Genomic DNA, 17,162 nt, shown 5'->3' with positions numbered 1-17,162 from the left:
CACGGACGACGATCGTGCCACGGAGGCCAAGCGCAAGCTCAAGGCCCGGCAACGACTGCACTCCATGCTGGCTAAACAGTTCGCAGGTGCGACAGCAAGGTTCCGAGGGAGTTCATGGAGAACCCGTCTGGCGTCACGTGCGCCGCGTATGATCGACTCGGGTTCGCCGGAGACGTATCCACGATCCGCGGCGTGTCGGACAAGAAAAAGCGGGAATCGGGCACGTGCGTGTCGCGGCAGTGTATCGAGTACAACTTTGCTGGTCCTCCTCCTTCATGAGAGTGGAAAGGCTGAAAGTTTCTTAGAACAGAAATACATGCTGCCCAGCGAATCGCCGGCTTTGGGGCGATTAGTCATCTTTGAGTGTGAATAGGTTAATGCTTCAGCGTCTGGGGTCTGATTGTGGTCGACGCAAAAGCGAGATCTAAATCGCCTCTCGCGGAGCAAGCGAAGATGGTGCACATAGACAGCCCGTCTGCTAACGCGAACGAAGAAGGCGGTTTGTCCAGTGTGAAACGTCGTTCACAGGTGGAAATAAAAGGCGAAAACATTGTATAGGTCATCTCCTAACAAACCTGGAAAAACGTTGACCGCCCGCCACAGACCGAGCGCTGCGGCAAAGTGAGATCGGAACCAGGTTGAAATTGTGGTTGTCTGCTATTTCGCGTTGGAAGCCTTTGACATCCCGCTCTTCGTTTACAAATGTCTCATTGTTTTGCTGCCGTACGCAAGCTGAAGTCGACCGGCGAACAGAGGAGCACTTAGGATGGGCACGTCGGAAGTCGCGAGACCTCTCTCGCCATTTGTACGCCAGTAAGACGTTCCCGCCAAAATATTCCCCCTTTTGGATTCTCAAACGGGTCAACAACTTCTCATTGGTGTATTACGCACAAGCTGTGGCACCGTATCCAATCGGCGGCCAAAATGCTCTCGCCTCGACCGAAATCGGATCTTCAGTGAGCCTCAGGCATGCATGTGCAGCTAAGGCACGGCAAAAGCCGATGAGCGAATACGGGAAGCCGGGCATTTGAAAGAAGCACCCTGCTGCCCCCCTCCCGTTGACGACCGTAAGCACGGCCTACAAATGGCTGGAAAACGTTTGAATTGGGCGTGTACAAACTTAGCAACATGAGCGCCAAATTCGTGGTCCTGGATTTTGACTGAATGGCAGACTTTCCTGTTTCAACTGTGAGCTGTGAGGAGAGCCAAGTTAGGGAAAGGTAAAAAAAAGATGATATAGGAAAGAAGGAGGCGGGCAGAAATGAAAAGCATGAAGTACCATATTTACTCGCATGATGAACACACTTTTCTTGCCGAAAAATTTACACATATTTGGGGAGTGTGTTCATTACACAGGGTAAAATTTTTGCATTTACACACTTTGTGCAAATGTCATTTCAGATGCCAATATGACATGGCAGGGTACTTTGACTCATCTCCACTGACAGGCGTACCCATGGCTGGTCGTGGGCCAGCCATGGGTGCGCAGGAAACCATGCTCTATAACCATGCTCTATAAATTGCAAACCTTTTTTAGGGTGCTTTTGGCATGCCTTTTGTCAAAGAAAAAGCACCCTACGAAGCTCACTCAGCACGGAGAGTGGCGCGACCATTCTTAGGCCTAACCACTTCTATGATATCACTGTCCGAAAACAGATCACGGACGATGGTGTGATCCGTTTTCTCTAGGTGTGTGCTTCTTCGCTAGGTGTGTGCACCGCTCCGTTTCACAGTTGATCACCTCTGCAACCATGCAATTGCGGCCATTACGAGAGCGGCTTGGCTTGACTTGGCCTGGCCGTTTGGCGGCAAAAGAAAATTGGCTCGGTGGGCTTGGTGGCTAGCCGGCTAGTCAAGTTGGATGCAGTTCAAGACTCGCGGAGCTGAAAATTAAAAGTGTGTTCGTTGCGTGAGAAAAAGAAAAAAAATCCAAATATAATAATAATGTTTATTTTCTCCATCAAGTACAAGTGCATGATGGAAGGGAACTTCCCGTGCATCCCGCGCGGAAGAGTTTGACTCTGGAACAGAAAGTCAAGCTGATCCGAGAAGTGGAGAAAGGTGGTTGACTAAAGTTGGAAATTGCAGAAGAATTCAACATCCCGGCATCGACGCTGTCGACGGCTTTTCTCGTAAGCGTGTGCTTGATGGGCCAGCAGATGACACCAAGGTCTGCGACGACTTTTACAGAACCGTGCACGAGATCCTCGGTGAAACTCCTAAAGACTACTTTGACTCGTTTGCGCTTGTGGATGCGGACATCTCGGTTGTCGCTCCCGTCACGGATGCGGAGATCGTGGACCTTGTGTGTGGCCAGGGCGAAGACGAAGAGCCGTCGGATGAGGAACCCCGAGAGGTACCCACGACTGGAAAAATGGGAAACATGCTTCATCTTTTTCGCAACAAGGTGGAGTGCAGCAGTGGCGATGACAGTCTCATGCGGTGCTTGAGGCAGTTGGAGGAGGCTTTTTTAATGCCTGGCAAAAATGCCTGGCAAACTGATCTTCCATCTTTTTTCATGTCTCAGTAACCCTGGTTAATCAGCAAGGTTTGTTTCATTGAATATATAATTGTAAAAGCCTTCCACACTGTTCCTGTGTACTTTCAAGGTTACTGTTACTTTTTTTATGGCTCTCACATTTTTATCGAATTACCGCTTTTATCAAATTTTTTTGCCATCCCTTTGACTTCGTTATAACGAGGGATTACTCTACCTTGGAACACTGTTTAAGAACCCACCGTCTATGGAATGGAAAAAAAAAAGCATGCATCCCTGAAAGTATGAACACCAGTACCGGTATTAAATAACCTCTAGTTCTCTTTGTTTTCGTGTCTCCAAACTTTTCGGCGACGTCGCGGACGCGGTGGCAACTCTTCCAGGGTCCCACGTGAGCATCCTGGTGCTGAGCCTGCTGATGCGGGTGTGCCTGACTGCTGAGTATGACACCATCATGCAGTACTCGGCCGAAGTATACCCCACAGTGCTCCGGGGCAGGGGCCTGGCCTTCCTCCGCTTTGCGGGCACCCTCAGCCTCTACGTGAGCCCCTCCATTGTCTACCTGGTGAGTCTGGCAGAGTCTTCTCTGCTCCACAAGACGCAATGCATCTCTCTGGCAGTTAGGCTCTGAGGTTTGAGTGAGAAGTCGACTTACCTAATTGATATGTAGTTGAACGTGCCACTTCCTCTCTGCTGCCCTTCAGGAAACCTAATAAAAAAATATAATTTCTGCATCCCTTCTAGTTATTTTCGTAATTGTAGTTGTTTATCTTGCTTTGAGGCAGTAGCTCTCTATGAGAACCTCCCGGGGCCTGTGTAGCCCATGGAGGGTTACCACAGAAACGGTGCACTATTGCTTTCCTCACTCCCCTCCCCCTCCACTGAATAGGAATAAGGGCTGTGCAGTGGTGTAGGAACTGTATACAGATAAAGTAATCTAGTTGGTGCAACCGCATTTCAGAGAAAACGATTCAGTGCCCCAAAGGAAGGGTGGCGTGGACGAAGAACAGAACTGTTCAGAATTCCTCTGTCCTCGTTGCACGTCGTACCGACAGCGAGTGCCGCTTGTTAAAAGCCCCATCGAGCGTTCTCACTCCTCTGTTACTTTCGACGGTACATTTAAGCCGGCAATCTCACGGCGACCTATGTCATTGGCCGTCGCAGTTCCGCGACATTGCAGTGTCGTGTGAACACCATTCACTAAACTTAGCGGGACACAAGTCTGCTCAGTTTAGATGCGGCAGAGTAAGTGTTTGTGGCAGGACGTGCAGCACCCTTGCTGTCGTTGCAGTTCGCTCGCAAGAAGCAACGAGACATCGGGCTTTTTTTTTTTTCCTCGCCTGCAGTCCCGTGTGAACCCGACGTACCCTATGCTCATCACGGGCCTGATGTCTCTGGTGCTGAGCGTGCTGTCCGTGTTCCTGCCAGAGACCAAGGGCCAGCCCATGCCCCAGTCGCTGCAGGATGGAGAGAGCTTCGGGGCCGGGCAGCGCCTCCTCGACTGCCCCTGCCTTGCAGACAGGTGAGCCGTGCGCCCGCTTCGCTTTGGAGGTCGCCTCGCTGGGCACCGTCCTTCGTTTCACCTTAAAGGAGGCACTCAAGTGCTTTTTTGTAGAAGCTTGTTTTTGATAGGGTATTGTTGGGCTTTAGCTAATAAAAATGACCAATTCTTGATTGAAAGACATCCTAGTAAACTCGCAGCAATAGAAATACACGGGCACTATTTCGTCTTGTGGGGGAAAGGGGGCGGGACGGGACAGGACGGGACAGGACGGGAAGGGAAGGGACGGGACGGAACGGGACGGTATGGTACGGGGAGGGGAGGGGAGGGGCGGGGCAGGTGGTCGGGCGTTTGGGCAGTCATCCTCGGGTCCCCACCACCTGCATAAAATTTTACCAACGAAAATAGTTATTTCAAACATTACTTTAATTGCTCTTTTAGGCGCGTTGTGCATTATGTTTTAACAGAAACGTCAAATCCTTGGGTATAGGAGATGTAACGCAGCAATTATTGTTCGAAGACGCCGTCCAACGGTGTCCCCCGGTCTGCTCCAAGGTGCAGAAAGCGGGACATGTCATGATCTTTGATTAGGCTTTTAACAGGAAAATCCACCGCCCACGAGTGTAATTTCGGGTTCTTTTAAGACGCTTGGAGCCCGTAGATTGAGTTATCCCCATAAATAGAGAATCTCAGAACTCACTTGAGTGCCCTTTTAAGGCCAGTTCACTTGTTTACGTTTTAGCCTTCTCGAGTCAGCTCACGACGGGAGAACACTAGTGTTCTAGATTTTAAAGTGTTTCAGTCGCACCCGTTTATAACAAAGTCTGTTATAATGAGATATTGGCTATAGCGAAGCGATCACAAGTTCCTATTCCCCATTGCACTTTCTCAGTGTATTTGTATGTTTTTAGCGAAGGAAATTCAGTGACTCCTGTGGATACAGCGAAGACACGTTTTGTGGTAATTCAAACAATAATCGGGTTTGTAATTGAAGTTTACCAAGTCGCAGATCGCTGCACTTCGCGGCCGCGGCCAAGCAGCCATCTTGAGTGGGCCGCAGACGTGCCGCAAAGGCCGTGGGTGGCAGCCTCTGCATCGCCGTCTGCTCCCCGCTCTTTATCTGGGAAGTAGCTTTTCCGCATCGCACGCGGAGAAGCCGTCGTGGTATGCTAATAAGGGCGTTTGGAGAGCTAGCGACAACATACCAATGGAGCAAAAGGAACGACGGAGGGCCTAGATTTAAGAGAGTAGGGAACTCCAACCGTGGAGAGCATTTGCAATTTAATGGTGGACGCCTCCCAGGCAGATTGGCGCAAGCGCGTCTGCATCTGATTGTCGCGCGGCCAGCTTAGCAAGGAAACTGGCGGAGAGGCAGACACGTTTACAGGCTGTGAAAGCGTTCAAATACAGAAATCATTAACATAGTCTGTCCTTCAGTCCTTCACAAAATCTCTCATGTCTCATCACACTGAATCGGCTTCAAAAAACAAATGTTTGTTTCATCCGCACCTGTAGATAGTTTGCAGCACGTAAAATTTTAGTTTTAAAAATGTACCATAGCATCCCGAAAGATGGCCCACCTAAAATCGAAGGCAAATCGAGTGAAAATGATGAGCAAGCTAACTTTCGGCCTGCGATCAAGGAAAGTTGAAAAAATGCTACTAGTTTTAGATTCTGTGACTTGCGAAACTTGTGATTGCTGAGAGGGACGATGAACCCAAGACGACTGTCCTTCCCACTCAGCATTGTTAGCTTATCACCCCTCGTGGCCAAGTAACACCATTTTTGTCGAGGCCACCATTGGCCAGGGCCCTGCAATTACAGTGGACTATCTTTTGCTGTTTCTGAGAAAACAGCAATTCATGCTAAAAATAGGTGTGGGTTATCTTTTGGGGGTGGGGCATCTCTCGAGATATTACGATATAGTCCACAGACTATAGCCCAGAAAATACTGTAAACTATAGTCCGGAAAGTATGGTAGACTATAGTCCAGAAAGAATGGTAGTTGCCTATAGTCGGTGACAGGTCAAGAACGAAGTGGAGGCACCTCCCACCCCTTTCCGAACGGTGGAGAGGAGGTCGCCTCCCCTCCAGCGTTCGCTCTGCTGAAGTGGAAAGGGGTGGGAGGCGCCTCCACTTCGTTCTTGACCTGTCACCGACTATAGTGCTGCTTGAAAGAGCCTCAAAGACATTGAAAAATATTCCCGTTTTTGTTCTTCTTTAGGGAAAACAGGCAGAACAAGGCTGCTGCTGTCCCCGTGGCTTCCTGCTAAGCGGTTGGGGAACAAACCTGTCGTGCGACACAACCTACAGATGGGGAGAGGGGTTGTCTTCCTCACATATTTTGGTTTCTCCACGGGAACTAATTTATTTTATTTTATCAACCTTAAAAGAGGGAACGCATTTCCTCTGTGTGAAACAAACCGCTGGCAATGAATATGTCGCAATATACTCGTACATATCAACGACGGACACTTGAGACACAATAAGACAGTATGCTCTTAGTAATTCATCTCTTTCAAGCTGTGGCCACAGTGTGTGACATCATTCGGTTGCTGCATTTCTGCTTTGGTGTAGATGTTACTGTCGGGTACGAGAACAGTCTAGGTGTTGCACTTGTCATTGTTCTGTTTTGTTGTCTTACTTGTTCGCTGGTGGCATAGCCATCGACTCAACCTGCCTTACACCACGGTGTGACCGAAAGAGCTTATGTCGATGTTTGCTGTTGTCTAGCCCAGCACTTGGTTGTGTGACCTTGTCCCTCAACCATCTCGCCCTCCATTATTTGGCATGTTTCTGGGTGTCGGTTGCAGAGGCCTCAATTGGAAAAACGGTTGTGGACAATGGCGTTGGATGCTTGATGTTGTGTCGGTTCTTCTGGGGTTTGTTTCTTCCGGGTCTTTGCTTCCCAGCAAAGCACTGGAGGTTTTTATTCAAAATGTGAGATTGTTATTTATAAATTTATATTAGGTGGTTCATTGCAGAGTCGGGAGACACTGCTCAAGAGTTGTGTGCATAGTTTAAAGCATAGACCACATATCTTTGCCGGTGTTTTTTTCTTGTAGTTAAAGCGTGTATTGTTTCATTGTTAGGTTGAAAATTTTCCCTTTACCAGCGAGGCATAGGCACTTCTTGATGGGCTGTTCTCTTAACAGGATCACAATTTAGTATTCTAACGCTGGAGATGGTCTGTGATGGCCGGTGTAATAGATTGTTTTGTTCTTTGAGAGCCACTTTGGCAACAAGCATTTCCTGCACCTCCAAGGATTGGTCATGCAAGCATAGGCACATTGTTAATTCGTCAGTTTCTCTCTTAGTCATGTTGTGGTTGCTTTTTGACCCATACCTTTAATGCTCCCCTAGTGAGTGTTTAAGTGTTTGATTTCATGATAACTTATATATAGAGGAACCCAGTTATAAGCAGCTCTCTTACTTCATACCAAAGCTCTGGATCCTATTAAACACTCATTTAAGGACATATTGCCTATACTACTATAATATGTCTTAACTTCATTTATATTTCATGTAAACTATGGCTTCCAAATGTACTTCTACAAATCTAACTTCTATTTTTTTTATTATTTTTCTGAGTTGTGAGATTTTAATAAGATCTGCTCATTAGTGTTGGGAAACGCATGTAAATCCTCAGAACAATTTTGTTTGTTTGTCATATTTGGCTAGTTTTCTGCCAATGACTGCAGATCTCTTTGAAGGCAACAAGTATTTTTGTTTGATTGTAGGCCATCGAATCAACATTCTAGGGACCATGAATGGCCTCTGAATTTTGCAGTTGTATTGAGCTGTAGTTTTGCACTGACTTTTACAAATTAAAAATGATGCTTTTTGCCAACCTGCTGCAGTTTTATTCAACGATGTAACGAGAAACAACCACTATTTTTTTAGTACATTCGGGATTGTTTGTGTATAGAGAAATTCAAGGTCTTTGTTTTGGTGTCGTACTTTATGGCTACCTTTTTCCAGTCTTGGTTATTGTTCTAAGCATATGCCTGCTAGCAGTAACAGATGGTGTAGAACACAGTATATTTCAGGTTAAACATTTGATGCAAGAACCATTTTTAAGTTCCGTTACAACTTTTGATTGGGCGTGTTCGTTCATACTGGAAACCAGGGTGTCAAATTGAACTAAAAGCCTGAACCGAACCGTTATGTTTAGCCGAACCGGAACCGAACCAAAATCTTTGCAGCCATCTTGGAACTGAATTGGAGCCGAACTCGGTGATGGAAGTGCTGCGCCATTTGCGCTAAATTGCGCCGTGAGCGAAAGTCTGCTACATCTTGCACCAAGGTGCCATTTTGGCTAAGAAATGTGCCACACCTGTGCCGAAACGGGCAAAACAAAAAATTGATATATATTTTTTTATTGGTCGACTCTAATATTCAAAGAGCTAGGAAGAAAGAAAAACGGTAGAAATATGTATTTCACAGTCTCTACTTACCGTATACGTTGTTTCATATCAGGCCAGAGCACAGTCGAAGGCTCGAACACGTACAACACGAACACACATAGTAAAAGCGCAAGTTACGGGACATTCGCTGCATCTGATTGGTTGAATCGATGAAAGAACAATTACAGGAAGATGGTCGAATATCTCTATTTGACCACCTTCTTTGGTTGATCCCATTGGCTCGTAGCGTCGGCTGCGCTTTAAACTAAAGTGAAGCGAAGTTTTAACTTTGCTCGTCCACCGCACTGGCCGGTTGATGCGCTGTCGGCTTGATCGCTGACATCCTCTAAGCTTTCAGACGATGTCGGCGATGTGGGGAGCCAGAAGTCGCGAGAAAACATTGCAAAATAGTAGGATAGCGGCTACTGCGATAAGACAGAACCAGGCTCTTGTACTCCTGGTGAGATCACTTGATTACATCTGCTGTATGCTTCCGTGGCGCATCTCACCAGCCCACGGGCGTCGAGCTTCACCGCCTTGCACCGGAGTGCTAGGAGTAGCGGCTGACATGGGTGAGCGTCTGGTTTACCACATTATGCATGTAAATTATGCTCAGATATTATTGCAGGTCCACATTTTTTGGTCTCGATTATGTGATCTCAGTTTCGAATGCTGCGTCGAGAAAGAAAGAAGAAAATAAAGATATACGCGGTGCTTTATTTGAATTAATGTAAGCGCAAGAGTAGTTTTTCATAATATTTGTGGGTGGCTGTTTTTTCCAGTTTATAATATTCAGGTCTTGAGTTTGGTAACGATAGAATTTGGTAGGCACATTTTACTGATAGACGTGTGAGCGATTATGTTGGTTTTCGGTGGCAAATCAAAAGCAAATTGTTGTATGTCTGTATCGCCGCGGAAGTTAATCTGCCTCGGTAGGCATCTGGTGTCTTAGCTGTAGATGAGCAATTTAGCCAGTGCGGTACAACCGCTAGCCTGGGGTCTTCGCCGTGCACCACGCAGTAGTGACATCGGTGGCATTGTACAGAAATTATACATACAGACTAAATAAATTGTCGGGTGTAATAGTGGGAGGGGAGGGAGGCTTTACCAAAACTGAAGTGTGATTCATTTCTCATCAATTTATTTAGTACCCATTGTAAATGGAACCTACTTTGACCAGAGCCTTGTTTCTAAAAAGAAAGCTCTGTGTACCATTTGTGCCCTATTTGTTCTTATTACAAAGGGTAACAAGTAATATGCTCCAGTATCAAACGAAACCCCTCAGCCATTATCAAATATAAACTCGTTTAGTGGTGCAATCAAATTTTTTTTCAAGTGACATGTTAACAGACGTTGGCATCTGCTCCAAAAGCAACAGTGGCTGCTCCAAACGAATATTTTGCTTGCTACAGAACCCGCTCCAAAACGTCAAGTGCCGCTTCCATCACTGCGGAACTGGGAAAAAATATAAAGGTAACCGGTTCAAAATGGTTCAAGGTAATTTTTTTTCTCTTTTGTTAGTATCACAAAATTATTGTTTGGGAATAAAAAAATTGGCAGCTGTATTTCTAGGTATTGATCAAATCGACATGTAGAGAATTGCAATGTATGATAAATTGTGGGTTTTCGTGGCGCTTCTGTATTGGCACTGTGATTAAACATGTGTTACATGCTGCCAAGTATTGTCAGTGACGTCACGTGACTCGCTGCGTCAAGTCGATTAATTTTGATAAAGCCACTAGATTTATTAATCTTGTTGACACCGTGATGTAACATGACATCAGAACTTTTGCACTTAGAGTCAAGTGACACCGCGATCGACCTACGCAATTTTCATAGCCTGGAGTCAAGTGCTCGGGTTCACGGCAATCAGCATCGCCAAGCATTCGGGTAACGACTCGTGTTCAATTAAATGTGATAATAGTCCAACTCTAACTATATCTGAAGCTCAGCACAAGCTCTTTGATTTCCAAACCCCATCGCATGACTATGATGAACACTGACGATATATAATTAGTGTCAGATCACGTGACCGCTTGTTCTAATTGCGGGGTGGTTATCAGTTGAGCCCGTTATCGTTTTGCCCTTCTCACTTGTCCCTTCTCAAAACAACCACTCCCAAAAAGATCTCGCTTTGACCTTTTGCATTTAGTCCTTTCCCGTTTCGTGCTATGCATCTCAACCCTCCTCATTTGGGCCAGTTCTTGTTTCGCCTTTCTCACCTGGCCCTTTTTAAAGATATCTCGCTTTGAACTGTTGCATTTAACTCTATCCATTCCAAAATCGTTTTTTTTTTATGCGAAAACATTAACTGTTTTATGGAGCGAGCCGATGTCATCAATCCGAAGCGCGAAAATGGCACCTTAAATACTTTCTCCAAGTGTAGCCAGCTCCCAGCTTAGAAATCACATGAAAAGCCGAGACACGGTACCTACGTTCCCCGATCCCGAAGGAGCGAAGTAAAGCTGATGAATTTTTGGCTTCGGTCCCGTTTTCTGGCGCGCGTCGACGAGGCTCTCATTGGCCGCTGCGCATCAGTTTGAATGATCGCTCACCCGATGGCGCTGCGTGTCCGCGAGGCAGTGGCTTTACCTAGAGCACTATATAGCTCCTTCGGAGCAGAGTAGCGCAATCTAGAACGCCGCCTCTCGGCGACTAGCGGCGAACGCCCGGAGGTTCCAACTGTGGTCAGAAATGCATAGAGAACGTGAGAAAATCGTTGTTTCTTCAGTATTGTGGGGTTGTACGGAATGGCAATTATTTTTGACATAACAATGGAACATTTTAGAATAATTTGTGCTAAGTTTTGTGCCCCGCAAGGACGTGACTTTTTTTTTAAAAATTGTCTGAGCGGCATCATGCAGCAGACGACACGGCGACGTCACACCATTCACGTGACCCGCTCCGGCCAACCCGAAAAGCCCATCTCCGCTGCGAGCAAAAATCGTCTGCTTCAAACGCCATTGCCTTGGAAATTGCCTTCTCAAAATTTTCACACGCATCCGATATTATTAAAACTTTGATAAATGGTTTAGTGCTTTGCTAACTTCACGACAGACTAGTTTTGAAAAGTGTGGACTCGCCGTTCATTTTTTAATCAGCCGTGTTGTGTCGATCTCCATGTATTCTCCCATAGGGCGGGCCGCCTCCTGGAACCCTGAGCACCACGTGACTCGCGCCGAGCCGCTCTGTCGGCCATGTTGTCGGCAAAACGCGGGGTTCAAAGGATTGCGCTACTCTGCTCCGTAGGAGCTATATAGTGCTCTAGCTTTACCGTTCCACGCGCAAGGTCAGCGCGTCGTACGCCGCAGACGAAAAAGGGAGCGAAGAGCGGTGTGCGTGCTTTCACATTCTGCTTAGGTGTACCTCAAGCCTTTTTTTTTTAGGAAAGTAAAATTTATTGATGATAATAAAAATATATTCAATTACTGACTGGAGATTTGACAACATAAATAAATGGCAGATTTCCCTAAAGCAACGCACCCTCAAATGATCTGCAAGATGCTCTGTAAATCTTCCGACGTTTTTATCCTCGACAGATGGTAAGTGATATGGAGAGCCTTACACAAATTACTGTTTTAGAGCGCAGCACTTAGGCGATCGTTTCCGACATGAGCGGCGTCGGCGTTACCGAGCGGTGCATTATGGGAAACGTCTCATAACAACGCGCAGGTCTCTTTAATGCCTACTAGAACTACAAGGATTGCGCGTCTCATCCGTGACGTCACGCACCTTCACCAAGTGTTCGTTGAAGTGGCTACTGCCGCCAGCTAAAGTAACGCCTCAAAAAAAAAAAAAAAAATGGAATGATGTAGTTTGCGTCATTTTTTGCCCCTCGTGTTCTTCATTTAGTTTAGGAGCCTTGACTAGCTTTCAGAGCATAAAAATAGTTAAAATAGATAAAAAAAAAAAAAAGCATAAAACGTGGCGTCTCGTAACTTCCCTTTAGAGTGCTTTCTCTCAGCTTGGCCGTCTGGCGGGGGCAATTTTCTGTGGCATAAAGATTAAAAGGTGACACAACATACATTTCGTAATGCACGTCTATTTTTGTCCCTGCGTGCACTGAATCACTTCAGAGTTTGCAATTTCTCTGATGCACTGCAGCTTTTCTAGGCCTCAGCCTGCAATCATATTTAAGCGTATACCTTTTTTGCGGTTTCCACGTCTCTTGGGGTTTGGGCAAGTCAGCGGGCGCGGAGAAAGATTTTAAATATCAGTGAGTCATATTTAACCAGACGACGCGAAAACCTCCTCCATCTACGGCGGCGACCCGGAGTGCTAAAAACGCGCGATATTTGACGACATCGTGACGTTTTAGGTCCTGGCCTTTTTACTGGCCAGAGCCGCTAAAAGCTTCCTTTTAGTCGAAATACAAAATATAAGTGGCGCCGAGCCGTTTCAATTATATATAAAAGTAGTTTTTGTTCAGTATTTTAGATAAAAAAACAAAACAAATGCAGTTTATAAAGTACGGAAACAAGAAATGACCCGTCTACATACCCGCCACCAAGCGGTGGAAAAGGCGGCGCATACTAGAAAAGTGTAGTGGGATCAGGCATCGACGAGCGGCGAGCGTAGAAAGGTCCCGGATGTACGCGGCGGCGCTCGACCATCCGACTGGTTTCGAGCGTTTCGAAGGCCTTCGGCTTGCAGCTTTGGCTTGTGGTTTTGCCTTTTGGCGGTATGGCAGCGCGAAGTGGCTCCCGTTCTGAACTGACCTTTACCCCGTGTTTGCTGCCGTTTATGGCCAATGAAGTGTCATGCCGAATTAGTGTTAAATCGCGTAGCAAATGCATTGCGAGCTGCCCTGGCTGCCCGCTTCATACACCCTATCCAGAACATGCTTTATGGTGCCCTCTCGAGCTGTCGACACGGAGTGCGGCAGCCGTGAGCGCTCGCTGTGCTTGCTGCCCTTCCCCTAGTTCACGGCCACTCAAGCAACCAAACGTCATGAAGGAGGTTATTTTTTGCTTGTTTTTGTAATTTTAATTTGCCTATAACTTTTAGAATAAAGCGAAATTCGAAAAAAGAAAAGTTTAATTAAGTTACTACATTCAGTGCGCCCAGGTTCGGTGTAAACTAAAAACCAGTAAAAAGTCCTTGCTGGGCCCCTTGTAAAGGTGCGACGGACCAAATTGTTGTTTTGGTCCGCGGGCCGCGCATCACGTGATCTTACGTCACCGCTTTTCAAGGTCCGCCGGCGGTCCGCGGCCCGCGCTTGTGAGAAATGCCAAGCGCTTTTCTTGCCCGGACCTTGGCGGCGGACCGCGGCGTTTTTAGTATAAATGAGTGCTAAGTCTGGCAACAAGCTGACTTTTGTTGTTTAGATTGGAATCCAAATCCCAAGTCGTGTTCTTTAGGCGCCAACTGTTGAAGACAAAGAAGACGAACCCTTTGTTGTGCGACGATGGCGGCATGGTGCGACGATGCAACTTTTTACTTCATCGCGCTCGTGGAGCGATTCCCCGCTCTGTGGGACAATAAATGCATGCCCTTTTCGCTTCACCTATGTCCTCCTCGTCCTCAATAGTCAACGCCAGGGCCACCACGGCCAAACGTCTCTTTCGTTCAACCTCCATCTTGGCTCCTTACAAATAGCCTCAAAGCAGCTCGCTGCATGCGTTTGGCGGAGCTGTGAGGTCGAGGGTTAGACCGGCCCGTTCACTCTGTCGTCTGCTCTTTTGGTCCGCCGTGTGGATGCTCGTTGCAGCCGGGCGGCCCGCGGGCCGCGCATCACGTGATCAATCGGTCCGCGGCCCGGTCCGTCGTGTGGATACACCTTAAGATGTATAATCCGCGGACTTTAGCTCGGACAATACGGTATACCTTTACAAAAAATGCCGATAAATATAAGGGCTAGGTTAATTGTAACGGATTAGGCACAAGTCGCTAGGCACAGGGTGTCTAGCGACCGTAGGGTGGCTAGAGAGTTGGATGTGTCGAGTGCGCCGGCTCTCCCATGCATCGCCGCGGCCGGTTTGGAAAATCACCGTCAGGGGCGCTCTACTCAGCGTGTATGTAGAGCAGAGTTGCGCATTCAGCCTCGGCGCGTGACTGTAGCGCCGGCTTTCCCGCACGAGCTGGATGCTTTGCTCGTCACGTGACTAAATTTGGCGAATAGCGGCGCCGTGCGCGCCGCCGCGCATGGAAAACAGGAGAGGAGGAAAAGGGGGCGGAAAGCAGGGAAACATACGCCGGGGCAAGAGAAACGTCGGTGGAGCGACCGTTATGGCGCATTCACACTGGAAGCGGATCCGCGTTCGCGAAGCGGTTGCGGATGCGGTCTGCGAGCGACCCCGTTCAGACACACCAAGAGGCGGTTGGCGGTTTCTCGGCGATCACGCGTGATCTTTCGAGACTTGCGTTTGGCAACCCTGTTTTACAATCCACTGACACCCCCCAAAAAAATGTTTTTATTTTTTGCCAGGCGCTTCATTATGGTGTCGGAGGACTACCCAATTAATATTTTGCAACAGAGTAGCGTATTTCTTTAATAAAGCCAAAAGACGCAACTGCTCGAAACCGAAACCGAAACCCGACGGAGGTCGGAGAAGTGGAGAGAAGAGAGTGACTGGCGGAAGTCACGTGGCTACACCCGACCGTGCGTTTTTTTTTTTTTTTCTCCTCTCCGGTAGCAGACGACACCTGACGACACGACATGCGGCGTGCGATGCGGCGTGCGGGAACTGCTTGCCGTGCGATTCTTTTGCAGTTATGTTTGTTCCGCTCGTTGTTATGTACTCCAAGATGAGTTGTTTTGTACATTGAGGAGTTGGAGATGAGTAGTGAGCGCCCGTGGTGAATTTCCATGATCGGCTCCGAAAAGAATAAACACAAGATGTTGCGTGAAGAGCTGGCTCACATGTCCTGCATCCGAAAAAAAGTGGCATTGTCGAAAGATCAACGGGATCGGGACCAATGGCTGGCTGCAATTCCTGTAGAACATTTACGGGCACCTCGGAAAGCGGACGCTACCTGATTTATATGCTCCTTGCATTTTGTGGAAAGTGATTACATTGAGTTCGCAGGTGTCAAAACGGAAATCCCATACTGTTTAATTCAGCGAAGTATCGTCCACAACATGTGTTTGTTATTTTTTTGTTTGTTTCTTCAGTGATGATTGTAAAGAAAAGAAAAAGATATGTAAACATCAAAAATTGTTTGCAAAAAAAAAAAAAAAAATTCACGGGGGATCGAACCCGGTCCTACGGCGTGTGAAGCGGACGTCTTTCCCACTGAGCTACTGGGGCATCTCGTTCCTGGTGGATCTCTTTCCTTAGTAATAATTCAGCTGGTAAACTGTAAGTTTGAAAGTTTGCTGTCGAGTTTTCTCTAGCAAATGCACTCCCGGGTCGAAGTCGGGAAGCACCACGCTTTGGGGACATTCGCACCTAGTAAAGAAATCGTACGCGTGCATATTCAACTCGAAGTAGACACGTCGTGCTTGACCTTTGCGCGAGCGATGTCTTCAGCCACGAGAAGGGAGCGACGGCTCGGCGACGTCTTCGTGCAAATCGGCTTGGTGGCCGGGCGTGTCGTACGGGATGAATACCAATTCTTTTGATCGGTCCCAAATTTCTCTTTTAACGGTAGACAGAATTCGCCGGTACCGCGAACGACAGTTCTGAAATAGAGGTCCCACGCCCGTCGTCCGCTGCCATCGCCGTCCCCGCGAGTCCCACGATACGCGAAACGACGAACGCACAGAATGCTTCCGGTTGTCTGTGGAACTTTTTTTTTCAAACAACGTATTTACAGCTTTTTAGAAGCCACAAAAAATGGGTTTCATGTTTTTTTCTATTTTTAATATTGAGTGTGTGCCTTCAGTGACCCACGACTTTGATTAAATTTGGTGGTCGCATCGATACCTTAGAAAACGGCCCGTGACCGCGAAAAAGAGAGTGAGCGAGACTCGAACCGGCCAATTCTTGATCGGCGGTTTTCGGGCGGAAAGAAACCGAATTTCGAGCCGCAAATTCTGTTCTGGGTAGTTGAGCCCTCATATGTCACGTACAACTAACAACCTCGGCGAGCATAAACACCCTGTCAGTGTCCCTTTAATCCACGATGCAAAGCCGAACTTTTGCTGTTTTGCCACTCTGAAGATTTTTCCCGCGATGTTCGCTCGCATCACGAGTTCAGGCGGCGAAAATAGAAGCATGGACCCGCCAAACTCGCCTGTGATTCCCTCGACTTTGCCCACAAGCAAAGCCCAGCTAGGCGCGCCTTGCTGACTCAGAACAGGATGCCCCCAACCTTTTCTTCGAAGTGGACCGTTCCCGCACGAATAGCTGACCTTGTTTTCGGGATAGAGGGCCAGTTTTCCCCCCTCGTTGTTCGCTCTTATCATTTTTGAAGTTGTGACTGAGCGGTGGGGTGGACCGTGCTGCGGGGAATGTGTTCGGTGCTAGCCGGTCGTGGCTTCGTTGGTGGCGGACTCTCCTCTCGTCACTCGCACGTCGATCGAGTCTACTGTTTGTTTGACATTAAGCTCAAATAAACGCCGTATGGATTACCTCTGCATCGTCTGGTACGTACACTTTATTCCTTGGTTAGGTTCCCTTTCTTTATTTTGTTAGTAGGAAACCTTACAGGTCGAGCTAGCGCAGGTACCCTGCCCGCTCCGCGGTAGTACGTTGGCTACGCAATCAAGCTCACGACGTCTCTATCGGCCTTCGTGGTGGTCACGCACGGTGTCAAAAGCTTTCAATAATTCACGCGACTATCTTAGTGGATAAAAAAAAAAAACTGACGTTGC

The 17,162-nt window shown here is 47.5% G+C and overlaps 1 protein-coding gene across 2 annotated transcripts in view; it reads left to right on the top strand.

Annotated features, from left to right (window-relative positions):
- The window catches only part of LOC8053706 (carcinine transporter), a 49,933-nt gene extending 42,085 nt beyond the window's left edge, over nucleotides 1-7,848 (top strand). For both annotated transcript variants that reach the window (XM_029990494.4, XM_042293800.1), the window contains 3 exons: nucleotides 2,881-3,062; nucleotides 3,844-4,019; nucleotides 6,223-7,848. In XM_029990494.4, coding sequence (XP_029846354.3) covers nucleotides 2,881-3,062; nucleotides 3,844-4,019; nucleotides 6,223-6,271 — 407 coding nt within the window. In that variant the 3' untranslated portion in view covers nucleotides 6,272-7,848. The remainder of the gene's footprint in view (nucleotides 1-2,880; nucleotides 3,063-3,843; nucleotides 4,020-6,222) is intronic.
- The last annotated feature ends 9,314 nt before the right edge of the window (nucleotides 7,849-17,162 follow it).

The sequence above is a fragment of the Ixodes scapularis genome, unplaced genomic scaffold (genome assembly GCF_016920785.2).
Source record: "Ixodes scapularis isolate PalLabHiFi unplaced genomic scaffold, ASM1692078v2 PGA_scaffold5__190_contigs__length_132052651, whole genome shotgun sequence".
Taxonomy (NCBI): Eukaryota; Metazoa; Arthropoda; class Arachnida; order Ixodida; family Ixodidae; genus Ixodes; species Ixodes scapularis.
Note: the sequence above shows the minus strand (reverse complement) of the source record. Positions and strands in the feature narration are given on the sequence as shown.